This window comes from Patella vulgata, chromosome 1 (genome assembly GCF_932274485.2).
Source record: "Patella vulgata chromosome 1, xgPatVulg1.2, whole genome shotgun sequence".
Taxonomy (NCBI): Eukaryota; Metazoa; Mollusca; class Gastropoda; family Patellidae; genus Patella; species Patella vulgata.
This window is the reverse complement of record NC_065879.2, coordinates 76,363,607-76,376,593: the sequence shown is the minus strand read 5'-3', so window position 1 is coordinate 76,376,593 and position 12,987 is coordinate 76,363,607. Positions and strand designations below refer to the sequence as shown.

At 34.6% G+C, this 12,987-nt stretch overlaps 2 protein-coding genes across 2 annotated transcripts; one reads left to right on the top strand and one right to left on the bottom strand.

The window, feature by feature from the left end:
* Positions 1-2,617: 2,617 nt before the first annotated feature.
* On the bottom strand, positions 2,618-9,371 carry LOC126823649 (RAD52 motif-containing protein 1). The gene is made up of 6 exons (XM_050552613.2): positions 9,039-9,371; positions 7,651-7,860; positions 7,185-7,304; positions 5,548-5,704; positions 4,201-4,388; positions 2,618-3,625 (listed from the first exon to the last, which is right to left on the bottom strand). Exons 1-6 carry the CDS (start codon positions 9,144-9,146, stop codon positions 3,521-3,523), a joined length of 888 nt encoding a protein of 295 aa, XP_050408570.2. The 5' UTR covers positions 9,147-9,371; the 3' UTR covers positions 2,618-3,520.
* Positions 9,372-9,447: 76 nt separating this feature from the next.
* Positions 9,448-12,971, top strand: LOC126823657 (protein N-lysine methyltransferase METTL21D). Its single transcript, XM_050552624.2, has 4 exons — positions 9,448-9,686; positions 10,389-10,575; positions 11,700-11,819; positions 12,454-12,971. Exons 1-4 carry the CDS (start codon positions 9,448-9,450, stop codon positions 12,559-12,561), a joined length of 654 nt encoding a protein of 217 aa, XP_050408581.2. The 3' UTR covers positions 12,562-12,971.
* Positions 12,972-12,987: the final 16 nt, after the last annotated feature.

Genomic DNA, 12,987 nt, shown 5'->3' with positions numbered 1-12,987 from the left:
TGCACGAAGCGTTTCTCAGTTTAATCACCCTTCTGTCAAAGCTCTTCTCCGTCTCACGCTGCTGAACCCCGCTAGTTCGCTAGTTCCTGATCAGTCGAGCGATCCTTCAGCACTGTGCGCTGTATCAAAACTTGGCTGCGCAACTCCATAACACTGAACCACTTGATGGCGTGTGCGGTGCATAATGACATGTCGTCAATGAACGTCTTTGGACGATTCACTTAACTTCATGAACAATTAATGTTTGTGCAGCTTTGATGTAGGTAGTCAATTTTTCCATAATGTCATCATATTACCCCTTGTTACATCCTTCATCGAAATAACAATGTTACAGTAAACTGTTCGTAATTATTTATTTCATTTGGTAATGAAATGTTCCAGGTTCCAGGGTTCGTCCGTCCCCCCACGCCCTTGGTTCATAACATGAAATGAAATGGGTTTGAGGTGCTACTTTTCTGCACCAACCGGGCCAATAAAGACGGTTGTCTATAAAGGATATATTCCTTTAATATTTTTGTTTTGTTTTAGTATATAGGAACACTATTATTTTGATAATAATCTTCATAAAACTGTTTTGGTTTTTTTATTATTAAAAAACAAGTCACGTTGCACATGAATACCAAAAGCTTTAAGCTTTAATCTAAGCCGAATGTTCCGCGGAAAGGCACGAACGGAGAATTCAAATTGTTCTATAGGCGCAGTTGATTGGCAAGCAGGCCTAGTTCTTATATTAAAACAGATTTATGTAACGATAACTAGCCCTTGAAAGATAAAAAGAATATTTTAATATAATTTGTCAACTCGTGGATTAATTAAGATTAGTTAGGACGAACTGACACTGATATGCTTTTTTTACACCTTTTTCACGTTTTTGCATGTTTCGGTTGTTAATAACTTATGGATAGCGTTTAGTGTTAATATGACACTGTAGCCATATTTAATTGAAAATAATACTGTTATAAATATATCACATATTTTACTTTGCTGGCAACAGTGGATGGTCGAGTTTGCAAAAAATGAAAGAGAGAGAGAGAGCGAGAGAGAGAGAGAGAGAGAGAGAGAGACTAGGTCATTTCGGGACTAACATATGGTTCAGTTTTATTTCAATAATTCGCTGCTTGCGCGTAGGGGTCTTTGTGTCACGTACAAGCGGGGAATTGATACCACGGCACTTGACTCAATGACCGACCTTCTGATCCAACGCACACTCGTTTAACCATTCGGCCACCCTAACCGTCTCACCAACAATAACATGGAGGTTCCGTTTTCGATCTCAGTGTTAGCGGAGATATATTTCGGGTATTTTCAGCAGGGTTTTCCCTTGTCAGTGGTGCAGGACGAGAGCCAGGCAAGGAACATTGTCTAGTAGTTCGGACGGGACGAAACCCGAGGTCCTGTTGACAGTTGACTTGCACGTAATAGAACCCTTGGCAGTTGGAATTCGATTTAAGAGTGGACACTAGCGCTTTGTAAGGGACAATTCTCCTCATATCACGCTGCATGGCGAATGTCCGTCTGCATCAGCCCAGTTGGTTCGGAACCCCCATTTCATTTTCCATCGTAGTGCACTCTATGGCGTATGACCACCTTCATTAGCCCAGTTACTACAGCAAAATAAGCCGTAAACCCCATTTCATTTCCGATTAATTATTACAAACTTAGTAAAACACCCTACTCTATGCATGTCATTGCTTAGATTACGTAAACGTGGAGCATGCAAGCGCGCATTGTGTTGAATGCGGTAATTCAACGATAAGTTATTAATATATTTAATGACATATTTTTAATTTTTGACATTTTGACACTATGCGTGTTGTAGCATATCGTATGATATTACAATAACAACATTGTTATTTGAGATTGTTCAATATCAAAAATAAATTAAATTCCACATGTGTTCATTGGAGTCGACTTCTATACTACACTTTATTGTGTATTACTTTAGAAAATGAAGTGTGAATATTTTGATTTAGTCAATAATACCGTCATGCAACAAAACTGTTATTAACGTCGTCAAGCGCTGACCATTCCGGACAGTAATATAATGGTAGGCCTACAGCCTGGATCAGTTGGTGCTCATATTCGGCAGCATAATTTGTCCAAATCTTTCAATATATTCGTATATTTTTTTTAATTGAATGCACCTAGTTTCGAATACCTCATTTTCAATTAATTCATGTGCCGTTATAACGCATGCATCATTTGACAGGATTCAGACCACAGTTTATATTCTTTATCCGTTTTGGACATTATTTTGCGATTTAAGAACTCTCATTTTAACCCAACAGAGACAGATCTAGAATCATTAAAATTAAAATAAAGCATTTGATGAAAATCATTCAGATCCAAGCCCTTATATTGATGTAAATTAGGCTACTTCTGTTGAGGTATTTCTTGTTTGGGTTTCGGTTCAATCCGAATGACTACACCCTCTTTTCTTGCCAGACCCTCAATCCTACACTAATGACAACGGAACCCAATTAAACTGAGTAAATGGGACCCTGGTATATTTTTTCACAATCTAAGTTAAGAAATAACATTTTAATAGAAAAAAATATTTTAATATATCCAAATAATATTTACATCCATAACAAATCAAAACTAAGTACAATTTTATAGACACAATGAATTTATACAAACAATAAATTTTGAACATAAAAAATAATAACCCTGAATATACTGTCAAATCAACTCTATTAACTTTATAAAATATAATTTTAGAGTCAAATGATGGAAAATTTTTAACAGGGCAAAAAATTGGACCTTCAATATCCTAAACAATATATAGTAGGATTCTAGGCCAACTCTTTCTAGAACACCTGGTACCACATCCCATCTATTTGGAAAGTTCACAAAGTCAATAATTTATAATGTACATAGTAAGGCTACCCCAGTATATATAATGCCTTATTAAGTGTTAAATCATTTCAAAATTATCTACTTCACCCAACAATTTCAAAATCAATTTTTGTCAAAATAAAACTTGGAAATGATAGAACTTCAAAAACATTAATAATAACATAGAAAGAGAAAGAGAAAGAGAGAGAGATGGGGTTTAGTGTCCACTCGACACAAACCAGGTCATTTTGGGACTAACATGGTTCAATTTTGTTTCAATAATTCGCTTACGCTTAGGGGTCTTTAGCAGTGAGAGGAAACCGGAGGACCCGGAGAAAACCCATTGGGTTGAAATGACGATCAGCGACTATTAAAGTGTTAATAAAAGTGAAGATGTATATAAGAGAATTCTGGACTTTATATTTATATGATTTTAAAGAGTTTGAACACAAATTTGGTGATTGAGATGGAAAAATTCGAAAGGCACTTCTTTATAACTCAATAAATGAAATTTTCACAAATCCTTTGAGAAATCACATGATACCCGTATGCCAAAAAATGTAGATGTAGGAAGTGTTCACAATTTGAAATCTGAAAGTTCTGTGTTTTGATGGTGTTCTTCCTGAAGTACCAATGAAAAATTCCTTTATTACATTCACAAGATGGGGCCAAGAAACAATGGCTATGATTGGTTAACTTCAATATTTTCTTGTAAATCTTGTAAGTTATGAAGAACATCATCAACATCTTCATCATTGGTTTCTGGTTCTTTATTTAATTCATTTACCTGCAAAACAGAATAATAAACGCTTGCTCTTTCATTTTACCACACTTTGTGATTTTAATAACAGATTTTGCCTGATCTTAAATCAGACCAAGAATCGATTTCTACAAATAAAGAATGGTTAATTACACAATTCTTTATTCAATTAAATTAAAGGTTTGTTGATGATCAGGGCCAACCATAATAGGCTACTTTGATTGGCTAAGAATATGAACACATAAGCCTAGATATTATGGAAATAAAATCATAATAAGCTACTCTGATTGGCTAAAAATATGATCACATGAATGCGGAAATAAAATCATAATGGGCTACTCTGATTGGCTTAAAATATGACCACATGAATCCTGGAAATAAAATCATAATGGGCTACTCTGATTGGCTAAAAGTATGACCACATGAATTTGACAACTTTTCTAATTGCACTGAGTCAAATGATATGCTGTATTTGTAGAAATAGTTGAAAAACTTAAAAAAATTGTTTCTATTTTTCATTGCTCAGCAGTGCTGCGTCTGGAGGACATTGATCCAATCAGATGTCCGGATATTAGACTACAAATTAAGAAAGTATTACTGACCTTGAGTAACTTTTGATTATCCTGTTCATCATTTACAGGAAAATAATCAGGTATCATTGTATTAACTTCTACTGTTACCTTACCATTAGGTAGAATAATTAACAATAATTTAGAGAAGGCATTCTGTTTAGCACGTTGAGTAGCTATTTTCTTTGTTTTACCCACTAGGGTTATTCTGTCTTTTGGGTCTGAATAATAATAAATGATAAAATATTTAAAAACACATTTGTTTTAAGAGATATTAAAATTGTTGATGTACAAAACACGTCACATTACTGAGAGCTCTATTATGGCATGGGGCCTATTGAAAATGTCTTTCTTAAACAAACATTATGCAAGAGCTAAATTTGCCAATTGCAGGTTTTTCTTTAGACCTGAATGTTATCTAAATTATTAATTAGATATTAATTAACTTATCCAGACCATAATCAACTCTCGATGCCATCGCTAGCCTACTGGATTTGAATACATTTTGTGATGGGTGATTTAACATCAAAATGGATAATCGAGACTAGATAACCGATTTTAGTAATGATGATGAGAATAGGCCTAAAGTTCCATCGCTAAATTCTCGGTTCAGACTGGAGCAACTAGAATGAAATTTTCAGCATATTCTCTGTACGTTATCTATTTTTTAACTATTATAGCGAGAACTGTGAGCTTTTTATCTACTTTCCCATAATTACCTTTTAACTTGAGAATTACTGAAATTTGAAATTCAATGTTTTCAATATCACATGACTGAGTTAATGTACTAGTAATATTCTAATTACCTTATTGAGATTGAATGGAGAATTATTACAATATGTCGAGAAACAAAGTTAGCCCCAAAGGTGTTCTACTTCAGTATGTTGCAGAAGCGGAAATAATATTAAGGAAGATGGGCTAACACGCACAACAACTATTCTTCATGAGAAAGGGTTCTGTACTCCAAAATGATCCAATGCATTAAAGATACATTATGTAAGATTTAGATAAAGAGCTACAACAGCTCAAAACTAGATAATGTAAAATGAAAATTTCATTCCAATTACTTCATTCTGAGCCAAGTTATCACTTTTTGTAGTTTTGACAAGATGTGTGCATTGTGGTGACCAGCACTGGTATATTCAAGACTTAGCCTTGCTTTCTTATTTTTAAATTAAAATGGCGAACCATTCTAAACTAGTTAAAACCTTGAGTATCTGATGCCATCGAGAGTTGATTATGGTCTTGTTTTGTTAATAAATGTCTAATTAATAGTTTATATAACATTTCAGGCCTAAAGAAGACCTGCAAAAAGCAGATTTAGCTTTAGCATAATGTATGTTTAATATTTAAGATTACCAATTACTATACTTGTCTTACCGATTGTAGTTTTATGATATTTTTCTTCCCAGGCTCCAAAACCTTGACATGAGAGTAAATGACCAGTGATATATAATGTTACTACACACATATATCTAATGGTGGCAATCTCACTCTCTAAGGCTCCTTCGTTTTCTTCATTACTGTCTTTTTCTAACTAAAAAATCAAAACGAAACTAGAGCAATACTGAAGAGACCCTTTGCAAAATTTCAATACGTCCTAATAATAACCCAAAGATAGAAATGAAAATGAAATGGGGTTTAACGTCCTACGGCTAATGAAGACGGGCATACGCCATACAGTGTGCACTGCTATGAGGAAAATTTTTCCCGGACAGCAGCCTACTCTAATATCAAATGCCAACTACAATGGGATCTTTTACGTGCACGTCAATTGGAAACATAATTTTTTCTATATCTGTTGCTTGATCTATTGATAGGTTGTCAAATTACTATTATACATCATATGAATCATCGTAGCACTTAAAATAAAAACACCTGAAATAATAGCAAAATTACCTCGCTTGTTTTCTATAAACTCCTTGACATGGAATTGGCAAAGCTCAACGTTTATCTTTCAACTTTGATATATTTGTCAATTTTTCAACTAACAATAGTGAATTATGGGATTAAAAGGATTATTCTTTAACACGGTAGAACTTTAGATTCCACATATTTTATAGCTTTATTTGAACATATCTTATAAGTTAAGCATCAATCTGATTAAAACACAGATCCAATTTCGTTTCGTTTTAATAAGTTCAAAATTTTGATTTTACTTATCTTTACTACACTTGGATCTGGAAGCGTTGTTATTTAACTCGTGCTCTGCTTGAAATGAGGGGTCAGCCAATCAAATGGTCTGTCGAATCGAGCGTTTGACCTTTTTTGCGCGGAACTTTGGGTAGACATTAGCGGCAATAGAAATCAAAACAAAGGAAAAGTAGATAAAAAATACATGGCGGTCGCTAATTGGTTAATCGAAGGACTCACCTAATCAGGTCAAATGTCGCTTGCTTGGTACCTGATGTCATAGAACGTGAACTCCCACTATAACTTGTTAGATCTACACGTATTGTAGGCCATCGAAAGTATAAAAGACGAAACGAAATATAGATCTATATGTTAATTAGATTGCTTAAGCATATGACTTACATGCGCATTATGTTAAATTTATATAAAGAGCTGACCATTCTCGCTATAATAGTTCAAAAATAGATAATGCAAAATGAATAAATTGAAAAGTTCATTCAAATTACTTTATTTTGAACAAAGTTATCACTGTTTGTAGTTTTGACAAGATGTGTGCATAGTGGTAACCAGGGCAATGGTATATTCGAGACTAAGCATCGCTCTCCCATTTTTAAATTAAAGTTTTAAATGGCGAACCATCTTAATCTAGTTAGCCTCATTTCTCCATTTTTAAATTAAATTAGTATTATATGGCCTAACCGTTCTAATCTACTTAAAATCGGAGCCATCCGATGGCATCGAGAGTTGATTATGGTCTTGTCATGTTAATAAATGTCTAATTAATCATTTATATAACATTTATGACCCAAAGAAAGACCTGCAATGAAATAATGAATACAAATACTATGGTAAAATACATTATAGAAATATTGACATCATCTTACCAGTCTGATTTCTGTGGACCAGCCATTAAAACCCATATAATAACTAGCTAAGTCTACACACTGACTAACAGATAGACAATAAGGTTCTTCAGGTCCTTTCTGGCGTTTAGCATAAGTCAACTAAAAGAAATACATATTCAAAGTCATTTATTTAGAAAAGGTAAAATGAATGAGTACGAAACTATGGTATATTGTATATTATGTGCAATGGGAGGGGAAGAATTCTGTCCAAACAGCTGTATTTCTGCCTACTTTCTTTAAGAGTACATCAAGCGCTTTTTATATTAACATTCTGAAACTAACAAACATATTTTTATCTTTAAAATAGAGCAAAAGTGTAAAGAAATAAAATTCATATCTGTATAATAATCATATTGTTAAAATACCAGACATAGGTGAACGCTCTCTCAAGTCAGTTTGTATCTGCTTCGATCCATTTGATTTTCAAACTATTTAATAACAGTACCTTACAACATTTTTCACCAATAAAACACTTTCCATTTAAATCATGTAGAGCTCGGGCAGCGGCATATAGTGAGTAAAATTTGATAAATGCATAAAATGTGGTTGTCTCTGATGGTTGGTCAGAATTATCTCCCTTGCCTTGAAGCTTGGATTTAAAAACTTGAACTTCATGGAGTAATCCAAATTGAGAAAATTTGCAATGCAGCTGATCCTTAAAGAAAAAGAAGACAAAAGTAATAAATAGAGAGAGAGAAATGGGGTTTAACATCCACTTGACACAAACTAGGTTACTTCGGAACTAAATTATGGTTCATTTTATTTCAATAATTCACTTGCGTGTAGGGGTCTTTTAGCAGTGGGAGGAAACCGAAGAACCCGGATAAAACCCATGAGGTTGGACAAACGACCCTACTCCCTGTCACGTACAACCGGGGAATCAAAACCACGTCAGTTGACTCAATGACAGACCTTAGCACGCGCTAACCGTCCGGCCATCCAACTCAAGTAATAAATACCAGTAAATGTAAATAAATGATTGACTGCTTAATGTCTACAAAGCATAAAACTAGATCATGCCTTCGCCTTCAGGACTAACATTGTACAATTTAATGTTATTTCAATAAATCGCTTGCGTGTGGATCAAGGTCTTTAGCAGTGGGAGGAAACCAGAGGAATCCCATGAGGTAGGCAGATGACACTACCCCTTGTCACATACAATTATGTGCAGGACAGAAACCATATCACTTCACTCAATGACAGACCTGCTTATAATCTGCAGCCGGGCACCAAACCCTTGTTATAGCGTGGGTACCGTTCAGAGGCTAAATGTAGGCCTAGTCTCTTTCATGTGCAATAATGCCCAATGTGTTTTGTTTTTTTTAACAACACTGTCATGTTTATGTTGGATAACACAACTTGTCACAGTAAATTGTTTGGAACATAATTTGGGTTGGTTTTTACATTGTATTTTTAAAACCTATGGGTACAGTACGGTATATAAAACAGATTCATACCTGACTCAGCCTCAGGTTCTGATTTTCATTCTAATATTTTGGAACATAATTTGGGTTGGTTTTTACATTGTATTTTTAAAACCTATGGGTACAGTACGGTATATAAAACAGATTCATACCTGACTCAGCCTCAGGTTCTGATTTTCATTCTAATATTTTTTTTGTAAATTCTCAAGAAAAAGGCCCTAAATCAGTCCACTGAATCACAAATAATGGCCTACAGTATAACTATGATTGAATGAAAGTAATCTTGCCCAGTCCTGGGCTGTCAATGTTTACAGACTTCGTAATGACAGTGAGTAAAAAGTGAGTAGCAGGCTAAGCAGGAGGAGGATTGTGTCAAGTTCTAGTACATAAGTAGGTACAATTTGAATACCTCAACATCTATTGCTTCCATTCCTGTAACGATATTCGTCATGAACAGATTCTTTCTGTTACATGCTGGACGAAAAAAATCGACAATTTCTATTCCTCTGTGAGCCATTTTTACTGCGTTCAGTTTCTTTCTGTGTGCACCTTCTGTTTACACTGTCTTCTAATTTACCGCCATTTTTAGGATTGATCACATTCCGCACGACGGCTACGTTCGCCCATAAACGCAATACGTATGTAATCCATATTTACAGATAAAATTGAAGATTTTCTATAAAGATATTGGTATTTAATGAAATTATGTTTTATTCTAAATGTTAATCTTAAGAAGTATGGTTTTCGGTATCATTATAAAATAAAAGTGTCGTGCATACAGTTCTCCTTCAAAATCCCACAATGCAGCATAATCCAAGATGTCAGCGCCCAAAGACAAAACATTTATTCGCGAGTATGAGAGAAATGATGAAAAGGTGTTGAAAATTCATCAATCTGAGATAGGCGATGTTGGATGTGTTGTGTGGGATGCTGCCCTGGTACTTTGTAAATATCTAGAAAGTGGGGATTTTGGCTGTGGTGCCAAACTGAAAGGCAAAACTATTTTAGAGCTAGGAGCTGGAACAGGAGTTGTCGGCCTTGTAGCTGGTGGTCTAGGGTGAATACCTGACAACTCATCCCAAAGATACAAATTTCATCTTAACACACCTAATTTAAAAAAATGGAAAAATTCAACTATATGATTGGTTTTGGTCTGAGTGGTCTTCACAGAAAGCAATTGTATTAAAACAAGCACTTAAATTTTTTGGGATGAGTTGTCTTATAACTTGTCTTATAATATAACTCTACCCATGTTTTAAAGTTGGGATGAGTAGTCTTTTATATTGGGATGAGTTGTCTTTTATATTGGGATAAGTTGTCTTTAAAATTGGGATGAGTTGTCTTGGGATGAGTTGTCTTTGGGATGAGTTGTCTGTATACCGTCTAGGGTAACCAGTCATAGCTATTCATAGAATTAAGAAAACAAATCTGTGGACATACAATGACATGTATGTTTGAAAATCCCCTAATATGACCAAATATTAACATCCATGTATACATCAATTAAGGAGGTGTTTTTGTAATTGATCATAAATTAAAAGATGACAAATATGAATCTCAGCGATAGCCTACTGATGGATTTTCAGACTTGTGTTAACTTTTGCATATAGCCTATATCTTATATTAGTATTAATAATGTGAATAACGCTACATAGTCCAGATGATATAAAATTGTCAAATCCTTTATACATGTATTTGTGAAGTATCACAAATAATAATTCCTTGTATCTAAATTTGATCAGAAATATATTTTTTTCAGAGCCCATGTAACGATTACAGATCTACCAGAATTTTTACCTTTAATTAATTTAAATATTAAAGAGAACAATGAATTATTTGGTGATGATGTGAAGGCAGAGACTTTAATCTGGGGTCAAACTGAATATAATACAACAGATAAAAACATAGATTATATTTTATTGGCTGACTGTATCTATTATGAAGAGGTATATTTTATATTTAAAATTTATCCTTTTGTGTCACAGTTGTTTCTGGAGGAAATTTAAATGGGTTAAGTATAGAGGTGATGATTTTTGTTTCAGATGACTGTCAATCCCATTTTTGATCAGATACCATTGCAAATTTTACAGCTTTCGTGGCTCATGCTGTAGATCACACTGATCAGCAGTGAATTTTTGCTAGGCCACTACAATTACTGATAAGTATGACATCGATGCGATTTAATGAGTCCCGAATATTAACTTTTTTCTTCCGTCAAATTAAATTCTAAAACATTATTTTCATTTATTAGAAAAATAAATAAAGACGTTTGAATTGTTTGTAGGTAAAAATCATTTCCTATTTAGTGTAGTAAATGGGTATTAAAATAAGTAAAATTCACCATTTAGCCCGAATCAGTAACGTCTTATGTAAACAATGCACACGCTATTGAGTCAATGATTGACGCCGTGTGATGTGACGTCACATGTCCAAACAGTCATCTGTAATAGAGATATTAAAAGATCTCTGATTGGCTGTAGATCATTAGGCCAGTTATCTAGTTAATAAATATGCACCAATATTTTCATTAAAAAAGCTGCATGAATGTCCGTTCATATTTTTTTGGGCCTCAGCTCATTTCGCACTCTGGTTGCAAGTGAGTTTTACAGTAATATCGCCTTAATATTATACAGGCATTGTGCAAGAGCTAAATCTGCCTATTGCAGGTCTTTCTTTAGGCCTTAAATGTTAGCCTACATAAAGTATTAATTAGACATTTATTAACATGACAAAAAAAGGCCATACTCAACCCTCGGTGCCATTGGATGTCTCCGATATTAAGTAGATTAGAACGGTTTGGCCATTTATTGATTTAATTTAAAAATGGAGAAGCGAGGCTAAGCTGCGAAAAACCAGTATGGTGGTTACAATCAATGCACACATCTTGTCAAACCTTCAAAGGCTAATATCTTCGCTCAGAATAAAGTAATTTGAATGAAATTTTCAATATATTCATTTTGCATTTTCTATTTTTGAATTTTTATAGCAACAATGGCTAGCTCTTTATATAAATCTTACATAATGCTTCTTTTTTAATGGATAAATAATGGGTTTTTTTTTATACTTTCAGTCTTTAGAGCCATTAGTTAATACTATGGTTAAATTATGTCAACAACACACTACCATTTTATGTTGCTATGAGCAACGAGATACTGGTAACAAACCACAACTGGAAAAAAGATTTTTTGAGGTAAAGTAACGGTCTGTTTTGACAAGCTTTACTTGAGGCATGCACAAAATTCTAGGAAACACCTACATAGCGGTGGCTAACTAAAAAAACCTAAACTAAATATGCCCCACAACGTCACCTTCCTGGAAATGGGGGGCGGGGGCGAATGGTTAGCGTGCACGTGCTGTATCATAAGGCCTGTCATTGAGTCAACTGGCGTGTTTTCGAATCCCCGGTTGTACGTGACAAGGAGTAGGGTCGCCTGTCCAACCTCGTGGGTTTTCTTTGGGTCCTCCGGTTTTCCTCCCACTGCTAAAGACCCCTATGCGCAAGCGAATTATTGAAATAAAATTAATTCATATGTTAGTCCCAAAATGACCTAGTTTGTGTCGAATAGACGTTAAACCCCATTTCTCTCTCCTGGAAATGGAATGGGGTTTAACGTCCTACTCCGATTGGGCTGACCTGGAGTAGGGACAATATTTAGATCTGTGTTTTAATGAGATTGTATTTGTAGAAGGGTAGTTAGAATTACAGAGGCATGGGAAGACAACTCTGTGTATTGAATATGTAAGAGTAGAAAATTATAAATGACCATATTTTACTCTCAAGATGATCATATTAGTAAGACATCATAATATTTTATCTTTTTTAGCTTGTGCGTGAAAGTTTAAAAGTTGAAGAAATATCTCTAGATAATCAAGACCCTCTGTATTCAAGTCCAGATATACATATAATGAAGTTCACGAAACAACCTGGTTGATCTTGACACAAAATTCCAATCTTTTAGAAAAAGACAGTAAGTTATGAAACGGTGACAGACTGTATGGAATAATGGCAGATATATTAGGGATGAAATTGGGTCAACTCATCACTTTGGGGATTTTGAGACTAACATGGTAACTTCTACTGTTCTTGGAATTTTTACTGCCAATGGTACACAGGTTGTCCTCACTTTTTCATCCCATCCGAAGGACTAGACACGTTCTGCAAACACCAACCCTGTCAAGTGAGAATTGGGCTTCTTGGTTTGAGAAATCATGAAGGATCTTCTCAGTCTACACCAGGATTCAGAAATGACACAACTGCTTGGTGTCGAGTGAAGGGAGGCATAAAATTATTTGGACTGTACCTATAAACCAGCAAAAACTTGCAAGGGAAAAGGCGTATGTTTTTCTGCTTGATAAAC

Bases quoted from the DNA above. Each gene is read 5' to 3' on its own strand.
- LOC126823657 (XM_050552624.2), top strand. From the start codon at position 9,448: ATGTCAGCGCCCAAAGACAAAACATTTATTCGCGAGTATGAGAGAAAT. The intron at 9,687-10,388 runs GTGAATACCTGA...TATTTTTTTCAG, and splicing joins CTTGTAGCTGGTGGTCTAGG to AGCCCATGTAACGATTACAG. The intron at 11,820-12,453 runs GTAAAGTAACGG...TATCTTTTTTAG, and splicing joins TGGAAAAAAGATTTTTTGAG to CTTGTGCGTGAAAGTTTAAA.
- LOC126823649 (XM_050552613.2), bottom strand. From the start codon at position 9,146: ATGGCTCACAGAGGAATAGAAATTGTCGATTTTTTTCGTCCAGCATGT. The intron at 4,389-5,547 runs GTAAGACAAGTA...ATTATTATTCAG, and splicing joins ATATCATAAAACTACAATCG to ACCCAAAAGACAGAATAACC. The intron at 3,626-4,200 runs GTCAGTAATACT...TCTGTTTTGCAG, and splicing joins ATAATCAAAAGTTACTCAAG to GTAAATGAATTAAATAAAGA.